Raw genomic sequence first — 17,385 nt, forward strand, 5'->3', positions numbered from 1 at the left:
TAAAGGTACATAAATATCAATAAAAATATAGCTGTGTATACATATATATATATAAGAAGTGTCACACACAGAGCTATAACTTCATTTGTGTATAGCATAAACACACAGAGAGATATATTTTTAATTTCAGTAACCTCTAACTGAAATTTATCATTTTCTTTAATTCTGAATTTTTAAAAATATTATTCCAAAAAGGGCTCCATATGCTTCACCAGTCTGCCAAAGGAGTGAGTCCATGACACACAAAAAAGCACAAGCTCCTTTGATCAAAAGTTTATATGGATCCATGTAAAAATATTCTAGATCAGGACTGATTAATCCTTTTTAATATGTCATGGATGGGAACTCTGATGAGAAATATATATACATATATATAAAATCTATATTTATCATCTATCATTTATATATTTCTATCAATCTGTCTGTATTCGTTATTCATCTGTTTTTATCTGTCTACCTATCTGTATATATGTCTCTATCAATCTATCATGTCTGTTTCTCTGTCTGTGGGTATGTTGGTTATCTATCTACATTATGTATCATCTATTTATGTATCTACCTGTCTTTCTACTTAACTCTGTCTCTTATCATCTATCTGTTTAACTTCTATTTGTCTCTATCAATGTCTATCTCTGTATCTGTCTTTTTATCTGTATTCATCTGATTAATCTATCATCTATATCTGTCTTTACCATTATTTGTCTGCCTATCTGCTTGCCTGCTTATTTTTCTATCTATCTAATATATCTATATCTATTATATATTCATCTATATCTTTTTATCTGTTGCTATTATCCATTCATCCATCCCTGTCGCTCTCATCCATCCATCCATCTATCCGTGGATAGATTTTTGCTATCGTCCAACCTTCTATTTATTATCTGTATCTGTCTTTATCATCTATCTGTCTGCCTGTTTATCTGTCTGTATCTAATCTCTCTCTCTCTATTTATCTATCTGTCTCAGTCACTATCACCCATCCATTCATCTATCTCTGTCTCTACTATCCATCCATCCATTTCTCTGTGTCTCTCTGTCTCTCTTTTTCTCTCTGTCTCTGTGTGTATCTCTGTGTCTCTCTGTTTCCCTCCCCCCCTTCCCCCTTCTTCCCTCCCCTCTGTATCTCTGCATCTAACTATGGATTTTCCCCATCCAGGCTTTCAGGCCTTGTGACAATGATCTCCAGACCCAGAGGATAACCCCTGTCCCAGACAGAGAAGTCCTCTCACCTCCATGTGGTACTTGGTTTGATTGAGAAGTCTCTTCCATGGCTCCAGGCCCTTCCTCTGCAGCAGGACCCGTTCGTAATGGTCCTTAGCCATTGCCTGGAGCTGCTGGTTCCTCTCAGCTTTCTTCTGCCTCTCCAGCTCTCTCTGGGGAAAGAAGGGACCCAAGACTTTTTGGTGGCCATGGTGGGGTGGGCTGGCCCTAGCAGAGAGGAGGTCTGGGTATCCCGGCTTAGAGCACTGCTTTTAGAGTCCTGGGCCCAGGGATGGGCTTATTTCCTCCTCCCCCCTCCAAGACCTCCTGCCCCCTGGAAGGGGGAAGGTCCAGGCTTGACCTATCTGGCCACAGCAGAGCCAGGGGAGAGGAGTCCCTGATCAGTTGGGAGGCAGCTCTGGATGGTCCCACCTCCCTTCTTTTCTTCCCCTTCTTTCCCCCAGCAGTTTCCTTAGAGCCAGGAACAGGTAGGCAGGAGGAAAGGGGAGAAGGAGGAGAGGAGGGAGGTCACACTGGCCCCAGTCCTCCCTGACCACAGGGCACAGGCCTGGTTTTTATTGGAGCATTAGCGAGCAAGTGAACGTACACACACACACAGACATACATGCACATATGGACACCGACATACAGGCTCAGAGACATGCACAGTTATACATGCACCTAAGGAACAAGAGACCCAGACACACACAGACAAATACAGACAGCCCCCACTCCCGTAGATGTGCAGGGCACATGGCACAGCGGGCCTTCCCAGGCCCAGGGTGATCCTTTTGACAGGCAGCAATGGCAGTGTGTGATCATTCCTGGTAAAGGGCCTGCGGGCAGACAATCAAACAGCACCTCGAGGGCCTTTGGCGAGACTGGCCCTTTTTTCTATTCTTCCTCTATGAAAACAGTCTCTAAAATAATCTTAAGAACAGAAAATGTCCACAGTGAATAACACAAGGCAGCCAATGTCCCGAGCCCCTGGGATGCCCCCAGGTACAGTGCCAGCCGAGGCAAGAACAAAAGCTTCCCTGGCGATTGACCCTGTGGCAGAAGAGCAACAATCAGGGGGATGCTGTTTCCCACTATCTTGTCTCTCACACTTGGCCTTAGTTAGGGAGGGCTGGCAGGTAAGGGGCCCTCCTAAGTCCTCTCCTCTGCATCTGAGCGATAAAAGGGGATTGAGGAGCACGACTCCCTGTAGGGGACGGGAGAACAAAAAAGCCGGGCCAGAACCACTGTGACCACGCTCTGAAAACAGTGGGAGGGAGGAGTGTGCATGGGGGTGAAGGGGATTCTGCCTGTGTGAGGCTGTGAGATGAAAGAAACCTCGCCGATCCCACTGGGACGACAGAACCCGTCTTGGAATCTGAGAACCTAGGAGGCGTTGCTTGTTAGACTGAAACAGGCAGGAGTCAGGCCCGATCAGAAAGGGGTCTACAATGGTTTCTCCTTTTAAACAAGAAGATGAGAGTGGTGCGAGGAGGGATGGGGCATGTTGGATAAACTTAAGTTTCTGTGTCTAGTAAGATAAAACAATAAAAGGAGAATCTGATGAGAAAATAAGATCTTCAGGGAAAGCAGGAGTTTCAGTGACAAAGCCAAATGTCCCAATGCTTGTGAGGGGGTCTCCTCAAAGTCTGTCTCAAATGTAACTTACTCTCTGGAAAGAGTTAAGTGATCATCGTAATGCTGTGGGCACCAAATGGAAAAGCCGCCTTTGTTCAAATGAATAGCTTCCTTCTTAATAAAGCTGGCATAATAACAGTTATAATGGTATTGATGATAATGATAACAATAGTAGTAGTAATAAAAAATAGCTAGCGTTTACACAGCAGTTTAAAGTTTGCCAAATGCTTTAAAAATATTATCTAATTTAATTCTCACAACAACCTCAGGAGCAGGGGTTTGCTGGCAAAATGTTCAATTGGTTCCCTAGGGGAGAAAATGTACTCTTGGCACACTGTTAAGTTTAAAATACGTTATTAACGTTTTCTCCGTCACTTTCTTAGGTCTAGACAGTCAAAAAAACAATAAATCAGCCCTGATTTGTCGTGTTTGCTGATCTCTGAGGTGTAAATGCTCATAATGAATATGCAATAATCAGCTCACTAACTGATAAAAGCTGGTTCGAACACATTCTTGCTTGGGTAGCAGGTGTTATTATTACCCTCAAGTTAGTGAGGGTCCCAAGGTGAGACAGAGGTTAAAGGGGTCCAGAGGCAAAGCTAATTAGTGACTGCAGCAGGACTTCTGACTCCAAATCCACAACGCTATCTATTGTACCACCTAACTAATTTTTAAGTATATTACTCTACATAGAGATGTTTCTGAATTAAGTAGTACACAGAAATCCTTGTACTGTATGATTTTGGGGGATGTGGTGAGGGTGGGAAGGGTATATGAAGAATCCTATGTCCGCATGCTTAGCATGAAAGTAAAATCTACCAAAAGAATCACCACTGATGTGAATTTTAAGTCTCAGAATTGAATTAATTATGGCTTGAGGCTTTTAACCTGTTCATCTGGCACAAGCGTTGATTAGGATCCCATGAAAAAAGGTTAGCAGCTGTAACAATGCTGTGTATTTATTTATATAGTATGTGACAGAAAAGTTGGAAGCATTTTAGTCCCAAACTTAATTTAGCTGGATTGCTTGGGAATGGGATGTTCTGATTAAGTTTTATGGTTATCTGAGGGTCAATTAAAATTTCTGATTAGCTAAAGGTTAAGGGAAAATGTACAATTTATTTTGCTTCTTGTTTTATATTTTCAACTTAATTCAATTTTATTACTATGTACAAGATACTGAGTGATTTGCTGGATATCAAAGACAAAAATGAAATAGTCACTACCCTCAAGGAACTTACATTTAATTATATACAATAAATATACAAATATACATACATATATTTGTAAAGAAAAAGTAATTGAAAGAAGAGAAGAAGAAGAAGGTGTGAGGGAAAATTGGGGGAAAATTCATATAAGAGATGGCTGTGGAGCTAAGACTTGAGGGAAGATAAGGATTCTCAAAATCAGAGCTAAGTATGGAACAGATTGCCAACTTGAGGGATGACTTATATGAATACCTGGGAGTGAAAGGCAGAATGATAAGCAAGTAGCACAGCTTGACTGGAACACAAAGAGCTTGAAATAAGGTTTCAAAGGTGGAATAGATAGCATCAAATTGTAGTGACCCTGAAGTGCCTAGTTGAAGGATTTTCATTTTATCCTAGAGGCCATATAGAAGAGCTACTGAAGGCTTCTGAATTGGGAAGTTACCTGGTCTGATCTATGCTTTAGGTGGATTATTTTAGCAGCTATGTGAAGGATGGGCTGGAGAGGGGAGAGAGCAGTTCAGAGGCTGTCACAATAATCAAGAAAGGAAATGATGTAGCTCAGAAGTAGAGCAATAGCCATGTGGATGGAGAAAAGATGGGCATATGTAAGAGATGTTGTAAAGATTCAATGCTTGGAACTTAGCAAGTGATTGGACACAGAGGATGAGGAGAAGGATCAAAGATGATTCTGAGGTTACAAACCAGGGGGATTGAAATGATCTCACCAAGGGAGACATTATAGAAAGAGAAGAAAGTCCAGAACAGAGTCCTTTTGGTAGACATGCTTAAAGAGCTGGAGAAGACGAACCAGAAAAGAAAACTAAAGAGGAAGAAGTCAAATATATAGAAGAACTAGGCAAGAGCATTGTAAGAAAATGAGACAAGAAAGTCAGACCAAAGCAGAGGTGATAGACTGAAGGAATAGTCAGGAAAGGAGGGACTAGAGCTCACAATGAGAAGAAATAAGGCAGAGATAAAGACAGAAGCATAAGAGAATAGAACAGAGGGGATTTTTTAATAGTTTAAAATTATAGAAATATCAATTATGGCTAATGGTAAGTTCAAAAGTAAGCTATAGGCAGGAGAGTGCTGGTAAATGTTTAACAATTGTCCCTTCCCCCCAAAAAAGTGTGCCCAACATAGTTCTAAATGTAATCTGCAATTATTAACATTAGACAATCAACAAAACAATAAACCAAGCTCCGATTTGTTGTTTGCTATTTCTGCGTGTAACTGCTCACACTGAAAATTGTTAAAATTGGTAGAATCCTGACACACCCCAGATGTAGTCCATAGGAAAAAAAGGTCAGGATGTTTCAGGGGATGTATTGTGGAGAGAAAGACTGTGACCAAAGGGATTGAACTCATTGAAAAAGAAAGGTGTCGTGAAGGCAAATAAATTGCCGCAACAGGGTTAATAAATCAGGTCATTACACAGAAGGATAGAATGAATCATAAGGGAGAAGTTACTGAGTGTCAAAAAGGACTCAACATAAGATCTAAAGATGGCCACGTAGAATAAGGAGTATAATGACCCCTCCTCCTGGGGACATCACAAGAGAAAAAGAATCCAGCCCAGAACTGGAAAAGTAGCCAGGGACAATGATTTTCACCTGAGCAGATGGTGATTAGGACACAATGATTACAGAAGCATTCTGAGGCTTTTTTCTTCACTTTATAATATTCATTTAATTCTAAAAGACACTAAAGATAATAGAAAAAACAAATTCTCCTCCATTAAGGCACCAGAATCTGAATTTGTTCATTTGATGTCTCCCAAATTACAACTGATATTGCTCTGTCAAAATGAACTTCATGGATTCCAGTCAAAGTAGTGTTATGCCAAGATAGGAAGGTAAAAAGGTTTTTTTTGTACTAAAGTCATAGATCTAAGGAATACTCACAGAACATAAATTGGTTTGGCCAAAAAGCTATATGGAGTTTTCTCTAGTCTCAATTGTCAAGTAAGCATTGTAAGCAAATGAAAACTTCTTTTGCATATTTCTCTTTGACAGATCTCAGTGGGTTTTTTGTTTGTTTGTTTGTTTGTTTTGTTTTTTGGTGGGGGACAATCAAAAAATAATTTGGGGCACAAAATTTGGTTCTACTACAGTGGTGTTTTGAAAAACATAAGTACTGGGCTAGGATCAATGTGATAAAACCCATTTGCTTTGGAAATACTTCATCTATCAATCATCCATTAAACAAAGAAAGTTTCTTTACAACCCATGCATATAAGTGAAAAAGTGTTATCAGTAGCAAAATATTCAATGACATATCATTACAAAGTTAAAGATGATTCAGCAAAAATTGTAGGATATAAAATAAATCCACAAAAATCATCATTATTTCTCTACATATTATGCCCCCCCATCCCCAAAGTCCAGCAGGAAAAGATATAAAGAGAATTCCATTTAAAATAACTATAGACACTATAAAATACTTGGGAGTCTACCTGGCAAGAAAAAATCCAGGAACTATATAAACACAATTAAAAATACTTTTTACAGAAATAAAGTCAAATCCAAATAACTGAAGAATTATTTAATTGCTCATGGGTAGGCTGACCCAATATAATAAAAATGTTAATTCTACCTAAATTAATTTACTTATTCAGTGAATAATTTATTTATTCAGAGAAATATGAAAAATAATAAAATTTATCTGGAAGAACAACAGGTCAAAACTATCAGAGGGAATAATGGAAAAAAAAAAAAGTGAAGGAAGGTGGCCTAGCAGTACCAGATCTTAAACTACTGAAAAGAAGTAATCATGAAAGCAATCTAGTAATAGCTAAGAAATGAGTAGTGGCTCAATAGAGTAGATTAGATACACAATACAAAGTAATAAATAGTCATATAGTGTTTGATAAACCCAAAGATCAAAGATTTGGGCAGAAGAACTTAATATTTGACAAAAATTGCTGTGAAACTGGAAAATAATTTGACAGAAACCAGGTGTAGACCAACATCTCACATTATATACCAATACGAGGTTAAAATAGATATATGATTTAGACATAAAGAATGATATCATAAGCAAATCAGGGGAGAACAGAAAATTTAACCTGTTAGATCTTTGGATATGGGAAGAATTTATAATCAAAGTAGAGAGCACATTACAGGATGTAAAATAGCTAATTCGGATTACATTAAATTAGAAAGATTTTTTACAAACAAAAGCAATGTAACCAAGACTGGAAAAAAAAAAAGTAGGGAAATAGGAAAAAAGTTTTACAGTAAGTTTTTTTTTTTTTATAAAGGTTTCATTTTTCAAATATATAGAGAACTGAGTCAAATTTATAAGAAGATGAATCATTTCCCAAATGATAAATGGTCAAATGATATTATGAACAGGCCATTTTCAGAAGAAGAAATCAAAGCTATCATATTAAAAAAAGAGCTGTGCAAATTAAAAAAACTCTGAAGTACTACCTCATATCTATCCAATTGTCCACTATGACAGAAAAGGAAAATGACAAATGGAGGAGGGAATGTGGAAAATTGGGACACCAATGCACTGCTTGGTGGAGCTGTGAACCGATCTAACCATTCTAGGGAACAATTTGGAACTATGCTCAAAGGGCTTTAAAATTGTTAATACCTATTGGTCAAACAATATCATTACTAGGTCTGTATCAGAAAGACATATACGAAAAGTGAATAGGACATATATGTACAAAAATATTAATAGTAATCTTTATGTGGTGGCAAATGGGATCCATTAATTGGAGAATGACTGAACAAGTTGTGGTATATAATTGTAATGAAATACAATTGTGCTATAAGAAAGGATGAGCAGGATTGTTTCAGAAAAATCTGAAAAACTTATATGATACAAAATGAGATGAATAGAACCAGGAGAATATTGTACACAATAATTGTATGATGCAATACTGCATGATGATCAACTATGGATAACTTAGTTACTGTGAACAATACAATGATCCCAAATAATTCTAAAGGACTTCCGATGAAAAATGCTATCCATCTCCAGAGGGGAAAAAACTGACAGAGTCTGAACACAGATTAAAGCATACTTTTTTCATTTTCTTTATTTTTCTAATATTTTGACTAATAGCAAAATATATTTTGCAGACTTCAAAAGTATAATCTATCTCAAGTTGCTTGTCTTTTCAAAAAGGGGAGAGAAGAGGAAGAGAGAGAAAGAGAGAGAGAGAGAGACAGAGAGAGAGAAAGAGAGAGAGAGAGAGAATTTGGAACTCAAAATTTTTTAAAACAAATATTAAAAATATGTTTTATGTGTAATTGAGAAAAAATAAAATGAGAGGAAAAAAGTTAAATTTGGGTTGGTTTTATTTCAAGTGATATTTGTACTACTCAAAAGTGCTAGACAAAAGGCTAAATTTAAATTTTAAAAACCCAGGTTTTGATAAAAAGATTTGCAGGAAATATAACAGCTACAAATCTGATAAAAAAAAAAAACTCTACAGAACTGACACTTCTCTATAAGAATAATAATATGGACTTCCCAATCCAATTTAATTCAGCAATTTATTAAGATGCTACTATGTTCTAGGGCATTGTTGCTAGGCACTGCAAATGCAAAGACAAAAATGAAAGTCTCTGTTCTCAAGCAGCTTATATGGTGCTGGGGGGTTTAACACACACACACACACACACACACACACACATACACACACACACGTGTATATATATATAAAAGCAAGAAATGTATTTTTCCAACTCTGATGGGCTGGTCACGTTGTTCAAATGCCAAATGTATGTTTGCTTAAAAGACAATTTTATGGAGCATCTGCCCAAGGTAAGTGTTCACATGGTGGTCAGAAGAAGTAATACAAGGACCCTCTCAAGGTGTCTCTGAAGAACTTTAGAATTGATTGCATGACATGGGAGACGGTGGCACAGGACCGGCCAGTATGGCGTGCCCTCAGCAGAGAAGGTGCTGTGCTCTGAAATTGCTCAAAAGAAACGTGGGATGCACAAATTTAAAGACTCCTGGACTACTTGTGCCTGACCTATGGCAGAGCACTCTAAGCTCATTAAGTCAGCCAGCCACAGTCAGACACACTGGGATTTGACAAACATAGTTATGTCACTTTGCTGTTCTTCAAAAACAAGGATAACCAACCAACCATAAGTGAGTAAATAGTTCTCTCAATACTTCAATGGCTTGCTGATTTCAACGATGCTGTTGGGATTCCATTGACTCAAATGGGAATCCATCTTTTCCTGCTTATCCTATTCTACTCTTGTCCAAGTTCCCCCTAAATCTGCTGCAGGCGTTCCACCCAGGATGCGGGAAGCCTTCTCCTACATTTTTGGAAATTGTGTGGCGATCAATGAAGCTTATAAACTCTCTATGGTTTATGCCTTCACTCTTGTTACTTGATCAAGTCTTTTTTTTTTTTTTTTTTTTTTTGGTTATACATTTCTTTATGCACTTTTCCTGAATAATCCTTTGTTTCCTTCCAACATTATGAGAACAGCAATGAAATACTCTGGCTGGCTGTTCATCACTTATGCTTCACCCTTGCTATAGTACCAGCCCTCTTCTCTTCCTATTATATCTTTCCTTAATGACATCTTTTATTCCTGTTCTTCTTTGAAGTTCCTCATTACTTATATATAATATTGGTTATCTAAAGGCACTGTACACAATAAATATTTACTGCTTAATAGGTATGTTCTACTTACCATTTTCTTCAGTCTCTTTTCTTCTCGCCTCTTTTCAAGTTGGAGCTCTTTTTCTTCTGCTTCTTTTCTCTGACGTGCCTCCTCTTGAGCCTTCAACTGAGCCTATTTAAAAAGAAAATATATGGAAGGACCCAGATTCCCCAATTTTTCACCTGTGACCTTTGCAATGAAACTGGATTTATTAGACTGGAAAAATCATTTTCCTGCTTCTTCCCCACCAAGATATCTACTGACTCTGAGAGAAGCCCCTATTTATAGAATTACATTAAGATTTAAAACAAAAAGAGACCCGAGAGACCTACTTAATATAAAAGGAGCAAAAAAAGTGATATATTTAATGTCATGATGGGGGTGAAAGTGGATTTCTTTCAGAAAGAGTCAGTTTATGTTCTTGATATGTGAAAATTAACATGGATGGACAATTTTTAGTCATAAACTAAATTGCTTTCTACCTGTGACTTTCAGAATCTGACTTATATACTGTATAAAAACTGTTTTCCTTTATTTAACCTTGTGTTATCCATATGGCAATTCCTCCAACACATATCTACTGTGTTGGAGGCCATAGATCATTAGCACTGCATAGAGGCCAATTATACATGCAGGATTTCTCTCTATTGCAACTGTGGCTCTCAGTAAAATGTTCCTTTTTGGTTACTTATTCCTCTGATGACATCTTTTAGACATCTTCATTTCCACAATTCTTCATGATGGGCTACAACCTCTTCATGCCCACCATGCCCCCTGTCCATTGTCAGTAAGTGACAACTTTAATTTTTTGGAGGCTGTGGTTTTCAATGATGTGTAGTTATTACTTACTCTAAATTTGTCAGCCTATCATTATCATCTCATTTTACCAAGAAACTTGTCTGTAATTGTAGTTCTTTTTTTCTTGGCACATACATAGGCTTTCTTATTACAGGCGTCCCTTGACTCACAGCACCAAGATATGTCTGGTAATCACCCTTCTACTAGGATTGTAGTAAAGGAAATCCCTAATATCAGGAGTTCTTAGCTGGAATATGCTAAGCTATAACATGCTAACTAATGCAATCTTATAAATTACATTCCTCAAATTTCCTAACGATTCTTTTAGTAGTTTCCTCCTACCCAAAGTATATTTTATTATTGATGAAATTAATAATCTTTTCCATTTGGCCAGTATGTTGTTACCTTGTCTAAACAAGGTTTTATTTCCACAGGTAGCCTAAATATCATTGTCCCAAAAAGCTTGATAGGCAAAGCTGTTTTTAATTTAAAAAAACTGCAACACCCCAGAAACTCCATTTCTTGTCTCAAGTAACCTTCCATTTTTATTACCAATTTCTCTTCTTCTTGTTTTTTCTTGATTTCTGCTAAGATTTTCTTACGTTCACTCCTCTGAACAGCTCTCTCCTCCATGGCTAGAAAATAGTAACAAGGAAATTCAGTACTTCATACCAGAAGGATAATATAAAAGAAAGGCCTGCACTTTATGGTATAAGAGATGCTTCTCTCTTAGAAATTTATTTATTGAGTACATATATGTATATTACATATATATAATATACATATCATATATGTATCATGTAATATATATGTAATACATAATTATATAAAATATATAATAATAATATATATGTGCCCATGTATTACAAACACACATTTATATACATTTCTGTAGACATTTGTGCTAGGGAAGAACAGTTAGAAAAATGTATTGTTTTTCTGTTTAAACTTCATTAATGGTTAAAGTAAGAGTCTGCAACTTGATTATAGATCCTGCATAAATAAAATCTGTGTTTTCACAAGTACTTTTGATTTTTACTGGCTTTTTTCTCATACTAGATAATTTTCACTAGATGTGGGAATACTTATGCTTGAGAGATAGATTCAATTAAACAAAATGACTATAGTACATAGAAACAACTAGGAGTCTATACCCCACCTTCATCCCTCAAATACCCAACTAATGAGTTTGCTAACTGTTCTTTTCAATATGCACATAGTTGTAGTGACTATGTCCATGTGTGCATAGCAAAAATGACATATCTAATTTATCAGTGATTTCTGGGAAGACAAAGGATTACTAGAAACTCAACTTTAGTATCTGATGATACTAAAACATGTGTTTATGTGTGTATGTGAGGAGAGAGAAAGAAAGGGAGAGTAAGAGAGAGAAGGAGAGGATTGGAGAGAACTTTAGGGTCATGAGAAGTATATTTTAATCCAACTTTACGTTTCAGATTACCCAGATGGGTACAGGGAATGGAATTGTACCAGACATTTAGAAAACTGGCATCTGAAAAATGTTGACTGTTGGTCTCATCTTCTTGCCAGTCTACTAAATATCTAGCCAAAAAGTAAAATGTGTAAGATGCTCTGCTAACAGAAATCTGTCATCAATTAGGCTTTCATGGTGTGAGGAGGGTGGGTTTCCAGATACTTTTCACCTCTGCCAGTTGACAGCAGATTTCAGTTTTTTTTGGCCATGCCACCAACAAATGAGTATTAGAAATGAGGTTCTGCCATAAGTTTGGTGGAATAAATCCCAGTACTAGTTAAAAATAAGCAAAAAACAAAAAATTAAAAAATTAAAAACCTCTCACCTGGAACACAGAGAATTTCTGGTTCTGCCTTTAAGGGTGATCAAAAATTTAAATCTTTTCTATATGGTGGGAAGATTTACAAGCCAACACCACACTGATGTAGCAGGGGAAAATAAATGCCAAGTGAGCACCTATTTTTCTAAAGGAGGAATACTGCTGCAGTCTGAGGGAAATAAATTTTTTTGAGTAAGCAAATACATGACATGACAAAAGTGAACCATTAAGAAGTATTATGTCTCTAATAATGGCTCTCTTTCCCCTTCTATCTATAAGAGGGCTACTCTTAAAAAGCTGCTCTGGTTCAAAAATACTAAAAAAGATTCTAACTCTAGAAACAATACTTTAAAAAAATCCATATTAGAGTTTTTGTACTCCCAAAGTGCTCAATCAGATGCTTCTTAACTCAAAAGTAAAATGGGAAGACAATGGCAATGGAAAGACTGCCTACCACTCCTCTCATGGTTTTAATTCTATAGCAATGTTTAAAAATCAATAGTCTGATGACTACATAATCACAGAAAGCCCATTGGAAGCCCCAGAATTTTACAGAACACAAAATTCTATAAGACCCTATTTGTAATAACCTGATTGATAGGATGATCCTGGTGTATTGCCAATCTTGCCCACTTTTTAATCTGTGCAAGTTCTAAAGTTATTCTCATCTGTATAAATGTACCATTTTTGCATAGCCATAAACTTGTTATAAAAATAGGGTTTTGGCCAAAAATTGATATATCAAATTTAGTAGTGGTTTCTGCTAAATAGTTCAGCAGTATGGTCTTAGCTAAATACTAAGTGATTTCTGCAGGGGAATCAAGGATTACCAGAACCAGTCTGATGAGATTCTACAAATTCTTGAGCTCTGAGGGAAGATTATGTGACCTGTGGAGAATCACACAGCTAATAAGTAAAGGAACTAAGACCTATCAAATCTAGGTATTTTGATTACAGACAGAGCAGTTCTTCTATGATACAATTCTCAGCTTTGTGTTATCCTACAGAGCTGTCCTTTTCCATCTTTAGTATCCTAATCTCTGGCCCTTGCCAATGGAGAAGCGTGTTTAAGATCTTCAGGGCCTTTGGTGTGGTGAAAGGGAACAAGAGAGCCAAATTAAGTTAAATTTAACTAGAGCTGGAAGAAACCTAAGAGACCCTCTACAATTTAATCTTATCATTTTAGAGATGAAGAAACAGAGGCAAGACAAGTTAAAATACTTGCTCAAGGTAACACAGGAAGTAAAGGAGCAAAGATGGGATGCACACTAAGGACCTCTGATTCCCAAAGCAGTGAATATCCCTTCCAATCTACCACAATCTCTCTTGAAGTCTTAGATTTTTGCCTCAAGACTCTTCTAAGGTGTTAGTTAGGAAACAGTCAAGAGAGAACAGTTAATGTGAACACAGCATGGATACAAATAATTTAGTGAAACATAGGAAGACTTGTGTGAAGTGATATGGAACAAAGTTAAGAGAGCAATATATCACAATAATTACAACAATGGAAATAAAGTCAATTTGACTTTAGTCAAAAAAGCCAAAAAGGTCCTAAAAGTCTTAGTTAACATGTTCTATGTAGAAAAAAGACTCCTGCCTTTTAAGATAGGGTGTGGTGTTACCAATTGCTTTGACTTCTTTTTGGATGCATAAGGGGAACTTTGAGAATCAATCTTAGGGCTGTTAATCACAGAGGATGGACCAGATGAGCTGCAAAAAAAAAAAATAATAATAATAATAATCAAGATTTAGTCATTAGGCCTCCAAAAATTCTTTGGCAGATGACCCCAAAGCATTAGATAAACTTAAGTTAATCTTTACCCCAAAAAGTAACGTAATTATTATGAGGTCCATTCTATAAATTGGTTAATGAGGGATATTGATGCTGATGGCCCCATTTTAATGCTCTGATCATGACCATTTCCTAAATGTTCCATGTATAAATACAAGCCTGAATAAAGTCTTTAATGGTTATTGGAGTGATTTTATGGAGTCATTGTTTACTTCAACAGGATGAGAAGTTTCTATAGTTATTGTAGATGAGTTATTCTGGATCTCAGTCCACAGACTGGGGCCCAGGGATTATGCCATTTAGAATACATTCTGGAGGCAGCTAGGAGGTGCAGTGGACAGAAATCTGGCCCAGATAAAATTTCAAATCTGACCTCAGAAACTTGTTGTGTAATCCTGGGTAAGTCACTTAACCTCCCCCCGCCACCCCCCAAAAGAATACATTCTGCTCTACTTTTTTTTTCAGTCTCTAAAAAGAAACAATTAGAGCAGGTTGTGATTTTTCTCTTTCACAGTATATTAATGGGCAAATTCATTATAAAAAAGCATGTCAGAGAAGCTAACTGGGGTACAGATTCATCTTGGAGAGATATCTGTCTCCAACTATACACTTGTGCCTCGATATACCCTTCTGTTAGCCTAACCGGGCTTCTCAAAATGGATGCCAGTTCAAGCAGAAAGGAACGACAGAAAGATGAAAGAAAAAAAAAGGGCAGAGAAGGAATTGTGAATTTGGAGGTTTTGTGAAAAGACAAGGGTCATCTGTTTCTTCTGAAAGATCTGAAGTCAACGGAGATTTCACAGACAGACATCACAAACTGAAACCAGTCTCCAGCCCAGTTCGGTGGCTCTCTAATGACCTGACATACATTGACATCATCTGGCGCCCCTTCTTGGACTTCTCCTCTCTGGGGTTTGACTTCAGCCGGGTGAGAGCTGCCGTCACTGCCGTAGCCCACTTCGCCTCTTCTCTTGCCTCTCTTAGTCTCTGGTTTTCTTGCAGCTCGAGGATCATTTTCTGTTGTTCCTGGAGTTTCTTCTTTTGTTCTTCAATCACTTGTTTCTGGAAAATGTGGCGGTTGTGGAAGTGGTTCATGTAAGGGGACATGGGTTTCTGCTTGGCAGTCCTGATTGGCTGACTGCTACAAATCTGATGCAAGGACTCACAACTTGAGTTCTTGGCCTGAGAAAGCTCTGGTGAGTTCGGAGAGACTTGGAAGACAGACTTGGTGTTTTTGCATAAAGAAGGACTGGTTATGTAACCATCACTCCCCGAAGGCTTCTCCTGGGAAAAGGCCACTGCTGGCACCTGAAAGGGAAAAGTTCATTTCAATTCACTGCATGCGAAGGAGATAACACATTTAGGTTAGTGAGGCTTTGAACATTTGCCTTTAACTCCATACCACTGACCCTCCACCCCCCCAGCCCATCAACTTTCTCTATAGCTCTAATCCTGTGCAGGCCATTGTTAAGATAACAATTACAAAAGGGATACAGGAAAATATAGATAGATCCTTGAAAGTATGTCCTCAAGTCAGTTGTAATGTCACCTTCATATGTGAAAAAGGATGCTTTCAATCAAAACCGACACTTGAAATTATTTGTTTTAGTATGGGACACAAAAGAATGAGATTAACTCCAGATATGAAGTCCAAGGACTTGTATTATGCACATTATGCCAAGTCTAATGCGTAGTATGGTTACTGATCTTTGGTAGTAAATTGGTCATTTAATATTTTTTCCTCTAAAATATCTTAAAGCTAAATAATATCTTAGCAAATCAAATATCACTTTGCTTTTTGGTTCTAAAATTTATTCATTCAACATATATTTGCTAAAAAACCCCTTGTGTACACTGCAGAATTTAAAAAGCTTAGCTAAAACACCATCCCTACTCTTTAAGGATTTTGTAGTCTAGGGAAATAAGATAAAAATACAAAATACTATTATGACATAATACCTGTACAACTCAAGTGCATTAGGGAATTATAGAATTATGTTAGGTTACAGGAGAAGGCTATTATCAACCCGGGGGAAGAATGGAAGCCTTCAGAGATGATGGCATTTGAATTAATATTTTAAAAGATGGAAAATAATTACTGCAGGCGTTGAGAGCAAGGTGATGGAAGGCATGGAGGCAAGAGAGTGAATGGTGTCTTTGGTGGCTGAGAGTACTTCAGTTAAGTTGGGGAAGAGAAAATATGGAATAGAGCAAAAGAATCCATTCTGGGTGGTGCCTGATTGGCTAGGACACTGAATATCAGACAAAGGATTGTAAACTTTGCCCAGGGGTCCTTGTTAGGAAGGCACCGAAAAATTTTGAGTTGAGAAGTGACAAGAACTATGTTTAATAAAATTTATCCTGACAGCAGCATGAAAGACAGATTAGAGGGAAGGGGAAAAAATGGAGGCAGAAGATGTTAGGTGGTAGTTGTAGTATTCTTGGTGGTTGGTAACAAGGAACTGTATCAGGGGAATAGCTGTGGAAATGGAAGGGAGAGCAATTGAGACCAATGTGTATAGGTAGTAAGAAAGCAGCCAATAAACAGGGAGAGACTGAAGATGAGAATAGGGATGATAGAGAGAGAAATCTAGATAAGATGCTATGAAATGGGATTGCTTGTTCAGGTACAAAAGGTTAACTTTAGCCAAGAGAAGGATCATTCATTTTGTGAGACAAAGGTGAAGGAGAAAGTGGCAAGAATGGACAACAGACTGGTGTAGGGAAAGATCTGTGGCAGACAGAATAACCAGACAAAACAACAAACAGGAGATGAGGACCTATACCAGAGTAGTGACGATATTAGAGGAGTGAAGGAGTTTTTTTGAGAGAAGTTGCAAAGGTAAAATAAATGGAATAGGGATTAAGAGAGTGAGGAGCTGAGGATGATACCAAAGTTGCAATCCCCGGTGTACTAGATAGTGCTGCCTTTGACAGTATCAGGGAAGTTTGAAAGTGAGGTTGTTTTGGGGGGAAAGTTAATGAATTCTGTTTTGAACATGTTGTCCATAGGATAGTTAAAACTGGTTAGTTTGAAATGTCCAAAAGGTAACTGAAGACTGAAACTGGAGATCAGCACAGGATTTAGGGATGAATAAGTAGAGTCATCAGCACAAAGATGATTATTAAATCCATGGGAGACGATGAGATCATTAAGTGAAATAGCATAAAGGGAAAAGAAGATCCAGGATAGGGTCCTGTGGGATGCCCAGGATTAATAGGCATGCCTTGGATGAAGAGCTAGCAAAGGAGAACAAGAAGAAGTACTCAAATAGGTAGGAGGAAAA

At 37.4% G+C, this 17,385-nt stretch overlaps 1 protein-coding gene across 1 annotated transcript in view; it reads right to left on the reverse strand.

The window, feature by feature from the left end:
- Positions 1-17,385, reverse strand: part of CCDC191 (coiled-coil domain containing 191) — a 93,647-nt gene that overhangs the window by 14,533 nt on the left and 61,729 nt on the right. Inside the window, 5 exon segments of the mRNA XM_051985317.1 lie at positions 1,230-1,373; positions 9,725-9,826; positions 11,045-11,127; positions 13,904-14,016; positions 14,967-15,406. Coding sequence (XP_051841277.1) covers positions 1,230-1,373; positions 9,725-9,826; positions 11,045-11,127; positions 13,904-14,016; positions 14,967-15,406 — 882 coding nt within the window.

This window comes from Antechinus flavipes, chromosome 3 (genome assembly GCF_016432865.1).
Source record: "Antechinus flavipes isolate AdamAnt ecotype Samford, QLD, Australia chromosome 3, AdamAnt_v2, whole genome shotgun sequence".
In the NCBI taxonomy this organism is placed as follows: Eukaryota; Metazoa; Chordata; class Mammalia; order Dasyuromorphia; family Dasyuridae; genus Antechinus; species Antechinus flavipes.